This window comes from Heptranchias perlo, chromosome 33, assembly GCF_035084215.1.
Source record: "Heptranchias perlo isolate sHepPer1 chromosome 33, sHepPer1.hap1, whole genome shotgun sequence".
In the NCBI taxonomy this organism is placed as follows: domain Eukaryota; kingdom Metazoa; phylum Chordata; class Chondrichthyes; order Hexanchiformes; family Hexanchidae; genus Heptranchias; species Heptranchias perlo.
In genome coordinates, this window is record NC_090357.1 from 22569388 (window position 1) to 22586460 (window position 17073).

At 43.8% G+C, this 17073-nt stretch overlaps 1 protein-coding gene across 2 annotated transcripts in view; it reads right to left on the reverse strand.

The window, feature by feature from the left end:
* The window catches only part of LOC137301515 (calcium-binding tyrosine phosphorylation-regulated protein-like), a 163230-nt gene that overhangs the window by 18563 nt on the left and 127594 nt on the right, over positions 1 to 17073 (reverse strand). For both annotated transcript variants that reach the window (XM_067971043.1, XM_067971045.1), the window contains exon 8: positions 10370 to 10712. In XM_067971043.1, the coding sequence (XP_067827144.1) occupies positions 10370 to 10712 (343 nt within the window). The remainder of the gene's footprint in view (positions 1 to 10369; positions 10713 to 17073) is intronic.

Consider the following 17073-nt stretch of genomic DNA (forward strand, 5'->3'; position numbering starts at 1 on the left):
TAGGAATGTTCTTACTGATGGTGCCAAGGGATTGAGCTGCACATTCCATGGTATGAAGACTGCTGCTTTCAGCGACTTTGGAGACAGAATACAGAATCTTGCACAAGATAACGGGCAAACTGCAAACCAGCTTCCACCAGAAGAATGCATGCTGGAGCACAGAAACAGGCAGGCAGCTCTTAAATCACTGTCCATCCTTCATTAGTGGTTCTTTCTGTAGAAGAATCAGGAGGAGCCGCAGCAGGTCTGCAGGCTCCCATGGCTGGAATGGGAAAGGCTCTCCCTGGCTTGTTGACATGTCTATCTGGGTCTCTATCAGACCAAGGCAGGTGGCAGAATGGTGGGTGGACTTACTTCTTACTAGGAGATCAAACAGAAGTAAAGCAGTCGATGCATCATCGTACAAGGGGTCAGCACAGCAGTGTATCACAATAATAATATTCATACAATCCACGAGTATTCTCATTGAAGTAGAACAAATTTTGAAGATTTTAAACATTGCATCCATTTGCTATTTATCGTTTCTGATATGATCCACCCTTATTTTGTTAGTAAACAAAAAGAGCAGGTTGGGAAATGTAGGTGACATATATTTATAAATTGATAATTTACCTGCCTATGTCTGTAGAAAGAGTTATGGGCAGGTATCAATGGAACCATTAATTGATGTGATTCCACCTCGTCTGTGAAGTTTCTACCAATGACTTGTCTTCTGCAGGAAGACCATCCTTGTCCTTCTCATCCTTTTCTTGGAGCCTGATTTGCTGCTGTTCATCTTCAGCAAACTTGATAGAGTAGATAGGGAGAAACTGTTTCCACTGGCAGGAGGGTCGATAACCAGAGGACACAGATTTAAGGTAATTGACAAAATAAGTGGGGGTGGGGGGGATGAGGAGATTTGGAATGCTCTGCCTGAAAGGGTGGTGAAAGCAAATTCAGTAGTAACTTTCAAAAGGAAATTGGGTATAAATTTGAAACGGAAAATTTTGCAGGGCTATGGGGAAAAAGCAGGGGAATGGGACTAATTGGCTAGCTCGTTCAAAGAGCTGGTACAGGCACCATGGGCCGAATGGCCTCCTGTGTTATAAGATTTTATGATTCCATGTGTATGCCTCCTTCAGTGACAGTACTGTGCTCCATACATCATACCACTATTATTCTGACAACTGGTTCTGGCTGATAATGCAAGGCACCCCCGGACTAGTCTAAACATAGAAAATAATTAATAGTCCAAAAGAATGCTCTATAATCTATCTTCCTCCAGAATGTGTCTCATTCTAGGCCATTTACTAAAGAGAGTGGAAGGTCTGTGAAGGTATCTGCAGCCATGTTGTGAGCGGGCCGTCCATTTCTCCCAGGAGCGTGCTCGGCAATCAGTTCTCTATCTTGAATAGTTGTAGATTGAATCACGATGTGGGCACCTTGAACATTGCCAAGAAAACAAGCAGCTACTTCCACAATTTTCTGCCTGTGATCATATACCATCTGTATGTTAAATGAGCAGTAACCCAGCCCACTGAAAAAAAGGAGGGCATTGTGAAATTTTGCATGAATAATAATGTGTGCAAGGAATACTGCCCTGTACTCAGGGAATACCAGACATCTGGAAAAATTGTGTCTGCCCATCCAGCTATTCCTGTGTTACATATACTGTACAGTGGCATGTTCAATGAGTGGATTGCAATCTCTGTAATGCAGCAGTGAACTACACACTAACTGATCCTGGTGATAACTACAACTGATGCCTGGAAGAAATTAATTGCGTAATACAGCGGTGACGTTAACTTCCATTGGTAGTGGCTGGATGTGGCCAATCTAGTTGCAGGAGTTGATATGGGTCTAGTTGCAGGAACTTTTTTTTTATTCGTTCATGGGATGTGGGCATTGCTGGCAAGGCCAGCATTTATTGCCCATCCCTAATCGCCTTTGAGAAGATGGTGATGAGCCGCCTTCTTGATCCGCTGCAGTCCGTGTTGGTGAAGGTTCTCCCACAGTGCTGTTAGGTAGGGAGTTCCAGGATTTTAACCCAGCGACGATGAAGGAACGGCGATATATTTCCAAGTCGGGAAGGTGTGTGACTTGGAGGGGAACGTGCAGGTGGTATTGTTCCCATGTACCTGCTGCTCTTGTCCTTCTAAGTGGTAGAGGTTGTGGGTTTGGGAGCTGCTGACAAAGAAGCCTTGGCGAGTTGCTGCAGTGCATCCTGTGGATGGTACAAACTGCAGCCACTGTGCACCAGTGGTGAAGGGAGTGAATGTTTAGGGTGGTGGATGGGGTGCCAATCAAATGGGCTTCTTTGTCCTGGATAGTGTCGAGCTTCTTGAGTGTTGTTGGAGCTGCACTCATCCAGGCAAGTGGAGAGTATTCCATCACACTCCTGACTTGTGCCTTGTAGATGGTGGAAAGGCCTTGGGGAGTCAGGAGGTGAGTCACTCGCCGCAGAATGCCCAGCCTCTGACCTGCTCTTGTAGCCACAGTATTTATGTGGCTGGTCCAGTTAAGTTTCTGGTGACCCCCAGGATGTTGATGGTGGGGGATTCGGCGATGGTAATGCCGTTGAATGTCAAGGGGAGCTGGTTAGACTCTCTCTTGTTGGAGATGGTCATTGCCTGGCACTTGTCTGGCGCAAATGTTACTTGCCACTTATCAGCCCAAGCCTGAATGTTGTCCAGGTCTTGCTGCATGCGGGCACGGACTGCTTCATTATCTGAAGGGTTGCCAATGCAACTGAACACTGTGCAATCATCAGCGAACATCCCCATTTCTGACCTTATGATGGAGGGAAGGACTTTGATGAAGCAGCTGAAGATGGTTGGGCTTAGGACACTGCCCTGAGGAATTCCTGCAGCAATGTCCTGGGGCTGAGATGATTGGCCTCCAACAACCACTACCATCTTCCTTTGTGCTAGGTATGACTCCAGCCACTGGAGAGTTTTCCCCCTGATTCCCATTGACTTCAATTTTACTAGGGCTCCTTGGTGCCACACTCGGTCAAATGCTGCCTTGATGTCAAGGGCAGTCACTCTCACCTCACGTCTGGAATTCAACTCTTTTGTTCATGTTTGGACCAAGGCTGTAATGAGGTCTGGAGCCGAGTGGTCGTGGCGGAACCCAAACTGAGCATCGATGAGCAGGTTATTGGTGAGTAAGTGCCGCTTGATAGCACTGTCGACGACACCTTTCATCACTTTGCTGATGATTGAGAGTAGACTGATGGGGCGGTAATTGGCCGGATTGGATTTGTCCTGCTTTTTGTGGACAGCACATACCTGGGCAATTTTCCACATTGTCGGGTAGATGGCAGTGTTGTAGCTATTGTGGAACAGCTTGGCTAGAGGTGCAGCTAGTTCTGGAGCACAAGACTTCAGCACTACAGCCGGAATGCTGTCGGGGCCCATAGCCTTTGCTGTATCCAGTGCATTCAGTCGTTTCTTGATATCACGTTGAGTGAATCAAATTGGCTGAAGACTGGCTTCTGTGATGGCGGGGATATCGGGAGGAGGCCAAGATGGATCATCCACTTGGCACTTCTGGCTGAAGATGGTTGCAAATGCTTCAGCCTTGTCTTTTGCACTCACGTGCTGGGCTCTGCCATCATTGAGAATGGGGATGTTTACAGAGCCTCCTCCTCCCGTTAGTTGACACGGGGCTAGTTGCAGGAGCTGACACGGGGCTAGTTGCAGGAGCTGACACGGGGCTAGTTGCAGGAGCTGACACGGGGCTAGTTGCAGGAGCTGACACGGGGCTAGTTGCAGGAGCTGACACGGGGCTAGTTGGAGGAGCTGACATGGGTCTAGATGCAGGAGCTGACATGAGTCCTAATAGGCACTCTTAGTGCATTGGGTAGTATTTAGTCCTAAAGGTCCAAATTCATTACCTTCAGACTTCCCTGGCCATGGTCTCCTGCTGTTCCTCCTATACCTCCTTCTCCAACATATCCAAGAATAGGCATGGTACTGCGCCATATTACTTAAAGCTTCCTGTTACCAGTAACCATGAGCTACATGTGTCTTTGTTAACCATGCAAACACTGTCTGCTCCATCTTTATCTGTATAAGGAGGCTGGGCTCAGAAAAGGCAAGATCGCTGACCTGTGTCAACTCCTACAACTAGACTTGCTTTAACTGCTTTAACTGCTGACTGAAATAGGAACAGTTACGGCAATGTGAGAAACATTTTTATTTAATTGCTGCTTCACAAATAGTTAACATGGAAAAAGTCTTCACGTTATTGTGCATGACACCATTTTGCTCTCAGGAGTATATTAGAAGCCTGCTTCTAGTTAATGTATGGTAAGTTAAGTCCAATATTTACTCATCTTTAACATCAATTTAGCATGTGCAGTACTGCTAACCATTGGAGGAAGTTAGACATCAACACATTTATCAAAGATTCATCTTTTATTTTGTTGAGTTGGATGTTCATTTCTTAAAGGTCTTTGCTTTGGCCATTTTAGTAGTAAACTCAGCACACAACAAATCTGTGTTAACAAGCTAAACAAGAACTGTAATTAAATCACATCGGCCAGTGATATAGTGAATGACACTGTTGAATTGGTTGCACCAAAGTTGGTTGCAGATTCCAACTGGCAAATTGTTCCATCGAGAAAAACTCTTAAGGGTAGATTTTCTGAGTCTTCACCTGCCGTGAGTTATCTCCCTCACGATAAGAACACGCCAGAGAATTGTGTCCCAGTGGACAGGAAATCGCAGGCAGTGCAGCTGCGATTTTCCAATACATACCCACGGTTGCTGAGGACTCATAAAACCTACCCTTTACTGTTACTAAAGGAAGAGATTTGTGTTTCACCAGATCCCCCAGTACCTATTGGTTAAAGGCTCTGTCTGTTGTTGTACTAAGTCGTGAGTTAGATTATCTCAGCCATTACAGCATCACCTCTGAGCTACGAAGGGGAAATTTCAACCAAGGTTTCCCCTCCTGATCACTATCTATCAGGAGAGCAGATATGTGGTGACATCAGGTGAGACAGCATCAGACTCAACTATGGTGCTGTCCATGGTAATGACAGCTTTCCAACACCCACTGACTAGGCTGAAGCTTAATGAATAGCCACTTGGACAAGGTACCGGAAGGTGACCTGTTCTCATCAGACTTCAGGAGAAAAGAAAACTGTGATATCCTTGTTAGAATGGAGAGTTACGGAATGAGAGTGTTCTAGACAGTCCAAGGATTCTTTTTCATGCCCTTATCAACTGCCTGTCTTATGACACAAGGCCAAATTTGGCATGGCCAATAGCATCAACCAATCCACCTTCTGGTCTCTGAACAATTCTGCTAATGAATCAACGAGCAAAAACGGGAAATAAAAAACTTTCTAGAGGGCGGACATTGTCATCTTGATGGATGCATTTCTGACCCAACACATATTTTACCTTCGCAGCCAGAGCACCTTGCTTTTTAAATAGCATTCGCTCATGTGCAGCTTGCCTAGCAACCAACAATTAGGTTAGTGTTGCTAGGGCAAAAAGGAGCTAAATTCAGAAACAAGGCCTAAAGAATTACACCAGGGATTGGACAGAACATCTGACTGAGGTTACCATGAGAACTGTTTCTGGTGTCTCCTTCCTGCAGGAGAACATGACCTTTTGACTTTATCGGTAGAATTAGGACATGGTAGGCAGCAATGAATGATGTGCAGGATTATATCCTCATTAATCTTACCAATGCTAACTTTTCTGCATATTTCTCATTTAAGAATCATGTACTCTATCACGTAATTGCTATATTTAACTAATAAAAAAACCCAGCAGATCCTAACCAGGTCAGTACCTCTGACACATTCCAGTCTTGTTCGCAAATCAGTACTGAGGACACTAGAATCTGCTGACACCCAATCCTTCCATATAAATACAACTGGTATAAAATTTCTCAATTACAGATGATCTTCGGGACACCAATAATGAAACGTTTAATTCTTGCATTCCTTACAATGGATTTTTAATCTGAAAGTCCATCATGGAAAACCCACTCTCTTGTCAAAACTTCAATGTCTGTCAGTTGTCCATGTCCTGAACAATGCCTCACAATGCACTGAAAGTAATGATTAGCAGTACATTTCCAATCCCAGCTTCAGTTCAACCTACTAAGGTCAACGCTGATAAGATTGTATCCAATGGAGAACGCTTAATGTCATTTTGTGTTTACTAAAGAAAACACATCAATCTTTTACTATCCCCCCATTTTCTTTTTGAAAGTGTATTTTCTATCCTTCTTTATATTTCTCTGTGCTATACACCATGCATTCCTCAGACAAGAGGGTGGAGTATGGTATCGACTCATTGCTATTATTGTAACCAGTTACTAGGGAGCTCAAGGACTAGGTGTCAGCTGTGGCTCAGTGGTTGCACTCTTGCCTCACAATCAGAAGGTTGTGGGTTTAAGTCCCACTCCACAGAATTGAGCGTAAAATCTAGGCTGATACTCCAGTATAGTACTGAAGGAGTGCTATCTTTCAGATAAACCGTGGCCCTATCTGCCCTCTGAGGTGGCTGTAAGAGATCCCATGGTGCTATTTCAAAGAAGAGCAGGGAAATTCTCCCTGGTGTCCTGGCCAATATTTATCCCTCAACCAACATCACTAAAACAGATTATCTGGTCATCATCATGTTCTTGCTGTATACAAATTGGCTGCAACTATTTCAACAGTGACTACACTTCAGAAGTACTTTATTGGCTGTAAAGCACTCTGGGATGTCCTGAGGTCGTGAAAGGCACTATATAAATGCAAGTCTTTTTTTTCCTTCTTGAGAGCAGTTTGGTTGATTAATGCCTTTATTGAGAAGCATCTAACCTCTGGTTTGATGTCTTCCCCTAATAGCGGAGGCTGAGGTTGAGGACTGAATGTGTGATTTTAATCCAAATGCAACTGTGTTTCTCAAAGCAATGAAATGATTTGGTTGCAGATAATAAATTACATGGAATTGCATAGAATTTACAACACATAAGCAGGCCATTCGGTCCAACAGGTCTATGCTGGTATTTATGCTCCACACCAGCCTCCTCCCACCTTATTTCACCTCACCTTAGCAACCTATCCTATTCCTTTCTCCCTCATGTACTGATTTAGCATCCCTATAAATACGTCTATGCTATTCGCCTCATGTGGTAGCAGGTTCCACATTCTAACCACTCTCTGGGTAAAGAAGTTTCTTCTGAATTCCTTATTGGATTTATTAGTGATTGTCTTATATTTATGGCCCCTAGTTTTGGACTCCCCCAAAGGTGGAAACATCTTCTCTACATCTACCCTATCAACCCCTTCATAATTTTAAAGATTATCTCTCTATCAGGTCACCTCTCTGCCATCTGTTTTCTAGAGAAAAGAGCCCCAGCCTGTTCGGTCTGTTTTGATAGTTATAACCTCTCAGTTCCGATATCACCCTTGTAAATAGAGTTTACACATGAAAAATGGCCATTTGAGCAAGGTTCTAGAGGGCGACAACTGCCCTTGAACCATATCCCAGTAATGGAGTCACTACAACACCAAGGAATAAAAACTGAAGAGTGAACAAAACCTCAATAATTTAAGACAACTATTGATTTTGACTTACTATCACAGACTTGTTGCTGATCCTGTGGTTGTTTTACATCTAAACATGAATAATGTGAATGGAGTTTTAATGTTGCTTCCTTTTTTTTCATATCCCTACATCATGATCATCCCATTGCTCCAGCCAATAGAGGAAACAGTGATAGACAAAATGTGTGACAGATGGCCGACATCAGGTACGAAATGACACCGTAACGATAACAAACATCCAGAAGAGATAATTATAAATCGTTCGTATTTTGGCCACTTAAAATCTTAAAATGACAAGAGCAGAACTGTTGACTGAAAATACTTATCGAGTACTTGTCTGAAGCATTTTCTGAACCTTGTCCCTGGATCATGCTTTAGAAGATGCAGGTCTCAGGCGATTCCAGAATCAGGATCTGATCTACTAAGCCTGATAAGCGCTGTAAGTGTAACTTAAGATCTGAAGGGGAATCATCTGGGATTGCTTTTAAATTTTTCATTTAAATTTGCTATTGTTAAACACATTTCAGTCCAAATGAAAATCCTATTTTTAGCCCAAACATTTCCAGCTAAAGTGTCAAGTCACGCTCACAGAAAGCTATGGATAGTGGCTCTTGCTAGCAGCCTGCTCTTTAAGTTCTATTTTAATCGCACGTTGTTTAAAATGAAATTTAATTCATTAATTCAAGGAAGTTTGCTCCATACTACACTGTGTGCCATATACATCTATCTATACAATCCCCTGACTAATTTGCTGGTTGGTACATACAGTTACCCTGTATAATCCACAGCTTTGTCCGTAAGGCCCCACAAGTAATGCATGATTCAGTCCATATAGCCCCCCGCACCCCCATGTAACGCCTGGCTCAGTCCATAACCTGTGTAATACACTGCTTAGTTAGGGTTGCCAACCCTCCAGGATTGTCCTGGAGTCTCCAGGAATTAAAGATTAATTTCCAGGACACTACTGCAGGCACCGGGAGAAAAATCATCGGGGCCTTAAAAAAAATTGTGTGTTTTTTAAATTTTCTTTGAACACTTCCATTTATAAAATTATTGGAGATGGGAAAACAGGCCGTTTGACCGGGTGAGGCAGTTGGAGGTAGGCGGTCATGTGATGAAACCCCCAGGAATAGGTCCAAACAGAGTTGGCAACCCTATGCTCAGTCCCTATAACTCCCCTGTGTAATACACTGCTCATTCCTCGCAGCTCCTTTCAGTTCCTACAGCTGCTGTAAGTAATGCACTCCTCAGTCTGAACAACCCACCTATGCAGCACATTGTACAGTCCATATAATTCATCTATGTAACACATTGCTCAGTCTGTTCAGTTCCCCTGTGTAGTGAACTTTTCAGTCGATACCAGCCCAAAATGCAACACTGCAGATGTAAAACTAATGCAAGGATATTGAGTATCTCTGGATCTCATGCCTCGTCATGACAAAAATAGCCCACAGCTCTCCTGGCTCTCTCTCCCCAACCAAAACTAGGTCGGCCAAACATTTTTCACAAAGGCATAGAGACAGCTGTGAAAATATTGGACCGAAGAGATAAAAAAATGGAAAGAATGGAGGTTCAAAATGACTGACACTCCACCTCCTGCTGTTTTTAATAGAGGTTTTAATCCATTTAAAATAAATAGGTTTACAGTCATTGTAAAATAGCAGGGAAAGGAATCCAATATATTAAGCATTCACACGTGAACAGCATTTTTATTATCAGTTTACATGTAGCATAGAATGTAATTTATGGTTGGGGGATGTCAAAATTTATAATTCAACTGTGTCCTGAGAAGAAGGTTAAAACAATGATTTAAGCATTAAATACAAATCACCTTTCTTAACTTCATGGAATATTCACCACAATAATCAAATGGTCACATAATAAATTTCAACTTTGAGTAAGATGCAGAGCCCATGAGGTAGGCAGAGCAGATCACCCGCCCGTTATAGAACATGCCTGAATTTTATTCCATTGGCTTCAATAAAGTCAGAAGGCCGTGGGTTCAAGCCCCACTCCAGAGACTTGAGCACAAAAATCTAGGCCGACATTACAGTGCAGCCATGAGGGAGGTGCCGTCTCTCAGATGAGACGTTAAACCGAGGCCCCGTCTGCCCTCTCAGATCCCATGGCACTATTTCAAAGAAGAGCAGGGAAGTTCTTCCCGGTGTCCTGGCCAATATTTATCCCTCAGCCAACATCACTAAAAACAGATTATCTGGTCATTATCACTTTACTGTTTGTTGCACCTTGCTGTGCGCAAATTGGCTGCCGTGTTTCCTACATTACAAAAGTGACTGCACTTCATAAGTGCTTAATTGGCTATAAAGCTCTTTGGAATGTTCTGAGGTTGTGAAAGGCGCTATATAAATGCATGTTCTTTTTTTCAATAATGTGAAAACGGGGTAGGTTCTATAACAGGCGGGTCAGATTATCGTTCAGGCAATGAAGATAAAAATCTACCCCCATGTCTAAAATAAGGTTTCTGCCTGTCTGTGCTTATGGAATTTATGTATATACAATGTAGAACAACAACAATTTGCATTTATATAGCGTCTTTAATGTAGTAAAACATCCCAACGCACTTCACAGGAGCGTAATCAGACAAAATATTGACAGTGAGCCAAAGAAGGAGACATTAGGAGAGAGAGGTAGAGAGGTGGAGAGGCAGAAAGGTTTAAGGATGGAATTGCAGAGCTTAGGGCCTCGACGGCTGAAGACAAGGCCATCGGATGAGATGGAATTACTTGCTGGATGGTGTCCTGACCTATAGAAAGCAACCTATCTGGGTCAGTGAAAGATCTAGGGGAAGGGCTTTGAATGAGTTCCTACCTGTTTCTGATTGGTCCCCATTGACGGATGCCCCCTCTTTTGCCTCTTCATTAGCCCCGCTTTGACCTTCTGCTTCCTCAGCTGCTTCGGCTTCTCCTGAGTCCCCAGCAGTTGTGCTGGTCACCTCAGATGCTTCTGCAGGTGCCTCCTCCTCGCCGTCCCGCGTGCCATCTGCTTTCTGCTCCGACTCTTCCTTCTCTCCCCCCTTGAGCTTCTTCCTGGTCATGTGGCCGCGGAAACTGGCCTGGATCTTGGCCGCAGCTGCGTTTGCCTCCTCATCATCCAAGGGGATGTCAAGAATGTCTTCCTCCTCCTGTTTCACACAGGCTTCTTCCTTATCAGCCTTCATTAAGCAAAAGGAAGGAAAAAACAAGTTGTTAGACCCGAATGATTCACAAAATAGTTGCCGCTCTCTGCAAAAGCTTTCACTCATCTCCGAGCAAACATGTCACAAGTTGAAGATAAAATACAAACATTAAACGTATTTGGTTTGGAGATTACTACAAAATTCAATTGGATTTAGCAGATAGGTAGGCGTTGAGCAGCAGCCTGCAAAGGCAGATCTCATGATACAAATCACCCTTGTACTATAATATTGTATTTATGTGGGTGGGTGGAATTGTTCTTTGCTTTCTCCCACTCTGGGTTTCCAGCCTTCCTCCCACACCACACCTCCTATCCTACACAGTCCAAGTCGATGGATGATGTTCACAAGATGCCACAAATGCCTTTGCCAAACAGCAAAGATGTGGAAGTGGACCTGGAAGAAACTCTCTCTTCCATTTAGCCATTCAATCCTCCCTTCCTGAAATGGTCCAGCATAGATTTATAGGATGATACAGCACAGAAGGAAGCCTTTCAGCCCTTCATGCCTGTGCCAACTCTTTGAAAGAGCTATCCAATTAGTCCCACTTTCTCCATAGCCCTGCAAATGTTTTCCTTTCAAGTATTTATCCAATTCCCTTTTGAATGTTACTAATGAATCTGCTCCCATCACTCTTTCAGGCAATGCATTCCAGATCATAACAAATTGTTGTGAAAAGAAAAAATCTCCTCATCTCGCCTCTTGTTCTTTTGCCAATTACCTTAAATTACTAATACAGAGGTCAGCTCCCTTGTGGCTTTGTGAACACTGTCTGGTGTTGCACTAAGCCATACAAGAGAACAGTGATCCCAGGTTCAACCCCAGGACAAATTACTTCAGCCAGTGAAGGGAAAAATCAGCCAGGACGTTCACTCTTGATTACTGTTGCAATGACCTTGCTGGAAACGGAGCATGAATGGACATTGGGTAAACTCAGGATTGGACTCAACTGTGATTCCATTCATAGTTGAATAGCCTGGATTAGCAAACTATTGTCTCACTGCTGGGATTTGGCCTTGAATCTAGATCAGCTGGTGGAATGAAGGTCTTATCTCTCTCTCTCTCTCTCTCAGTAAAAAAAATCTTAATTGAAACAAGTTCAAGCAGTCGCAACCCAGCTCCTAACTAATTCATACATCTGCTTCGAATTCAGCACAAATTTGCACTAAATTGGTTGATTCTTAGTGAGGCAACAAGAATGGCTGGAATTGGGAACTGTAAATGTCACACTACTGCAATAATGAATGAGCTGCTGAGGCTGGATTTAAGGCACGATAGTGGAGCTGTGTAAAAGAGATTAACACTGCAGCCAGCCTAGGCTGACCTGGGAGTGCTGGGAGAAGAAAGGGCAACAATGAACTTCTCATCATTGAGTTCCCTCACCTTACAAAAAAAAATGTAATCAGTAGAGAATGATGATACTGAACCCAATAGAATTTCTAGTGCAGGTTTGCAATTTGTAGCATCTCCTATGAAGTGAAATTTACATCCTTCTATATATCATGTGTGAGATTATGTACCTATGATTAATAATTACTCCCTAATTATGGTATCAACAACTATGGTTGCCCACCGGATTTTCCTGTCTTCTCTGAAAAGCAATAAATATCTCATTGTCAGACTAATATGTTCAGGCTAAAACCAATAGTCAGATTTATTTAAAAGTTGAGTGATACACAGAAGTAGAAAGACACAGCAAGTTACTAAAAGTACAATAAAAATCCACGGGGACATGATCTAGCAGTTATAAGATCAAGCATACCTGTGCTGATGCTACACACCAGGTCCTTGCTGCTTGGTGTGCTCATTAAATTTCTCTGGCAATCCTCTGTATACCCTGCAGTGTTTCCAGCCCTCCCCTTTAAGGTGCTGCTGCAGGCCCATGACCAGCGCTGGATTTTCTGCCCTCCAGAATAGCGTGCTGCCTTTAAGCAGGGCAATTAGCACTGTCACCTTGTCTCTTGTATTTAAATGAGGCCTGACACCAAAATCGTTTGGTCCAATTGCATTGGGCCGGTGGAGCAATTGTCCCATCCACTGCCTGCCCAATATGAAAATCAACCTCTCGTTATTTTTAGAATATTGGATGAAATGAAGAAAGAATTTGTTGTCATTTCACACGACAAGAACATTGCTTTCCTTACAATAGGGTTTAGTCCCCTTACATTCTATTGTTTATTTATTATTCTATGGCGTTGTGATTATATTATTGCAAGAAATATTTGCAGCTGTATTCCACTTCTCAATATGGCACGCAGAATAAAGCAGGGCTACAGAGTACACCATTAGGGCTACCAGACTGGGACAGAGAGTACACCATCAGGGCTACCAGACTGGGACAGAGAATACACCATTAGGGCTACCAGACTGGGACAGAGAGTACACAATTAGGGCTACCAGACTGGGACAGAGAGTACACCATCAGGGCTACCAGACTGGGACAGAGAGTACACCATCAGGGCTACCAGACTGGGACAGAGAGTACACAATTAGGGCTACCAGACTGGGACAGAGAGTACACCATCAGGGCTACCAGACTGGGACAGAGAGTACACCATCAGGGCTACCAGACTGGGACAGAGAGTACACCATTAGGGCTACCAGACTGGGACAGAGAGTACACCATTAGGGCTACCAGACTGGGACAGAGAGTACACAATTAGGGCTTCCAGACTGGAAGAGAGAGTACAACATCAGGTCTACCCAACTGACATAGAGAGTGCAGCAGCAGGGCAATCAGACAGACATAGAGAGTGTAGCAGTGGGGCAATCAGATGGATATAGAGAATGCAGCAGCAGGGCAATCAGATGGACGTAGAGAGTGCAGGGCTACCACACTAGGATAGAGAGTCCAGCAACTGGGTTATGAATGAAGAATACAGCAGCAAATTTATCAGGCAGTGATAGAGAATAGAGCAGCAGGACTAAGAGGTAGGAATAGAGAATTACCCAGCAGGATTATCAGGCAGGTCTGGAGAGTACAGCAGGAGTGTTATTACTGACAGCTCCTTTCCCCTTTCATAGTGCTGGATTCCACGGCTTGCTAATGTTGAGCCAAAAACATTAAAGGAGAAAGATAGTGTGGCTCGGGGACAGTAATAAATTACTCAACTTGTGTAGATTTTCTGATCCGGCATAAAATAAGCATAACCAATCATAAAGCAGGGGACACCCAGGACACTGGATCTCACCTGTTTTCTGTTGTGTCCAATTTAATAATAGCAATCTTTGAGGGCCCCAGAAACACCTATGAGTTCACCAGTAGATCCACGTAGAGGAGAACAAAATAATGTCATCGTCGTAGGAACACAATTTCCAACTGTTCTCACCAGCAAAGCACTTACTCACCTACCCGCCCATATAAAATGGCTGTCGAGGGTTGTTAGGGGCTGTATTGATAGATTTAAAGAGCCCTAGAAGAGGATGTAAAGAGCCCCAGAAGAACAATATTGTGTAATGAGACAGGGTTAATTAGTAATCTCACAGTAAAGGATCCTCTAGGGAAGAGTGATAATAATATGATAGAATTTCACATTGAGTTTGAAAGTGACGTACTTAAGTCCGAAACTAGAGTCCTAAACTTAAATAAAGCCAATACATAGGTCTGAGGGGCGAGTTGGCTAAGGTAGATTGGGAAAGTAAATTAAAGGGTATGACAGTTGAAAAGCAATGGCAAACATTTGAAGAAATGTTTCAATATTCTCAACAAATACACATTCCATTGAGAAATAATAACTCCACTGGAAAAGTGATCCACTCGTGGCTAACGATAGAAGTTAAGGGTAGAATTAGATTAAAAGAAGAGGCCTATAATGCTGCCAAGAAGACTTGTAAGCCTGAGGATTGGGAGAGTTTTAGAAACCAGCAAAAGACGACCAAAAAATTGATAAAAAGGGAGAAAATCTAATGTGAAAGTAAACTGGCAATAAATATAAAAACGGATTCTAAGAGCTTCTACAAGTATGTAAAAAGGAAGAGAGTAGCAAAAGTAAACGTTGGTCCCCTAGAGACTGAGACAGGAGAAATTATAATGGGGAATCAGGAAATGGCAGATTCATTAAGCAAATATTTTACATCTGTCTTCACAGTAGAAGACACAAAAAGCATACCAGAAATAGGAGATGACACAAAACTTGGAAGGGTAGTAAACAGTGAGGAGGATAGTGATAGACCTCAAGAGGATATAGACTGGCCGGTGGCATGGGCGGACACGTGGCAGATGAAATTTAATGCAGAAAAATGCAAAGTGATACATTTCAGTAGGAAGAACGAGGAGAACTAATATAAACTAGAGAGCACAACTCTAAAAGGGGTACAAGAACAGAGAGATCTGCATATGTGCACAAATCATTGAAGGTGGCAGGGCAGGTTGAGAAAGCAGTTAAAAAAGCATACGGGATCCTGGGCTTTATAAATAGAGGCATAGAGTACAAAAGTATGGAAGTCATGATGAACATTTATAAAACACCGTTTCAGCCACAATTGAGTATTGTGTCCTGTTCTAGACACTGCACTTCAGGACAGATGTGAAGGCCTTAGAGAGGGTGCAGAAGAGATTTACTCCTTAAATGCGTCTATGCTATTCACCTCAACTACTCCTTGTGGTAGCTCAGCTTGATGCAACCATCAGCAATGCATTATGCAAGTCATTGATTGCTTCCCAAGCAGCTGTCATAATGCTTTTATTTTAAAGCAATCCATTATACCAAATTGGCAAGATGGTTCAGAGCTATACCCAGGAGCCCTGAGTCATGGGAGGTCATTTTAACTTTCGGGTTTAACCCAAGCGTGTTTGGATGTGGAAGTCCCATCCCATTTAAAGTCGATGGGCCGATACTTAAAGGGGCAATGTACTTTATTGCAATAGTTGAGGCACTTGATTTTTTGTGTTTTAGAAATGACAAACAAATTTAACCATATCTGGTCGGGTTTCCCATCGCTTCTGATTCACGTCACTCCATGAGGTGAGTGCCTTTATTGCACAACTTGTGGGCCCGGAGAAGCAGGAGTGCTTCATCCAGGTCCAACAAGCTCACCTGGCGTGATCAGACCCCCACGATCGGCCGACACCCCACCCCTGTGCTGGTTCCCCCCCGTCAATGCTGGGCTCCCCATTGCTGGATCCTCGCCCCACCTCAAACCCGATGCTGGATCCCCCGATCTTCTCCAATGCCCACCCGATGTCGTACACGTCCCCCCGTTTCCCCCCCCCCCCCACCCCTCTGATTTCTTCCACTGCCCACAATCTCTCTCTCCCTCCTTCCCCCCTCTCCGATTCATGGCTCCTTTCACTTCTGACAGGCGGCCAGCCTGTCAATCTGGCTGTCTGGCACATGGGAAACCTGGAAGCACAAATATTTACCTTCAGTTGAGTTGCGATCGCAGATTGCGAGGCACTCATTTAACTTCCAGGTTTCCCGGCTCCAAGATAAAATCATGTCCATGGTATCTCTGCAGCAACTGTGGACATTACCTCAAACACAGGTTCATGCTTCCACAAGGGTCATCATAGAGCACATCTTTAGTACGTTGGATCAATGCTTAGGATACTTAGGCTGATCTGGCATTTCCTGCAATACAGCCCAGCTAAGGTGTCAAGGATCGTGGTAATCTGAAGCATGCCACAGAACTTTGTCCTATAAACAGGCATCATATGGAGGCCACCAAGGAAAAAGCCAGCAGCCACCACAAGAGGACCAGCAAGAAGAGCAGAAGAAGCCTGAAAAGACTGTGGAAGAGAACCTGATGTTGGCTGCAAGAGCCATTCAGTAAGCTCTCATGGAGGAGACCTTTTTGTGCAGGAAAATTTGTTCATTAAGTCAACAATTCTATCCACATTTTCCCCATGCCCTTCATTATTACACCTTCCCCCTACAGGGCCTTAACTCACCCATTCAACTCCCAAAACTCCCATTCCTGGCAGCTGCTCAAACATGATGCAAAATCTCAAAGAACCCTCTCTGCACACAGTTTAACTTCAATGCAAAGAATTGATCAATAATCCCACATGTTATGTGTGAGTGCTCCAATGTTTGATCCTGCAATGTGTCTGAAATCTGTCCTCTTATATCTATCCTTATGTTTTGTCGAGATGCTACCTCAAGGGGCAGGAGCACTTGAGATTGCCCAGCCATGGGCTCAACCACTTCTGCAACCGCATGGGGGTGGACTGGCATGTGTGCAGGCATCGGGGTGGTGGTGGGGGGTGGGGTTGCTGGCCGGAGGGTCCAGATGTGTGGCCCTACTGACAGATAACACTATCATCTGTTCCCATTCCACACATGACTATGCAGCTGGGCACTGCCTGACCATGGCAAACTGATTGGCATTTCAGCAGAAC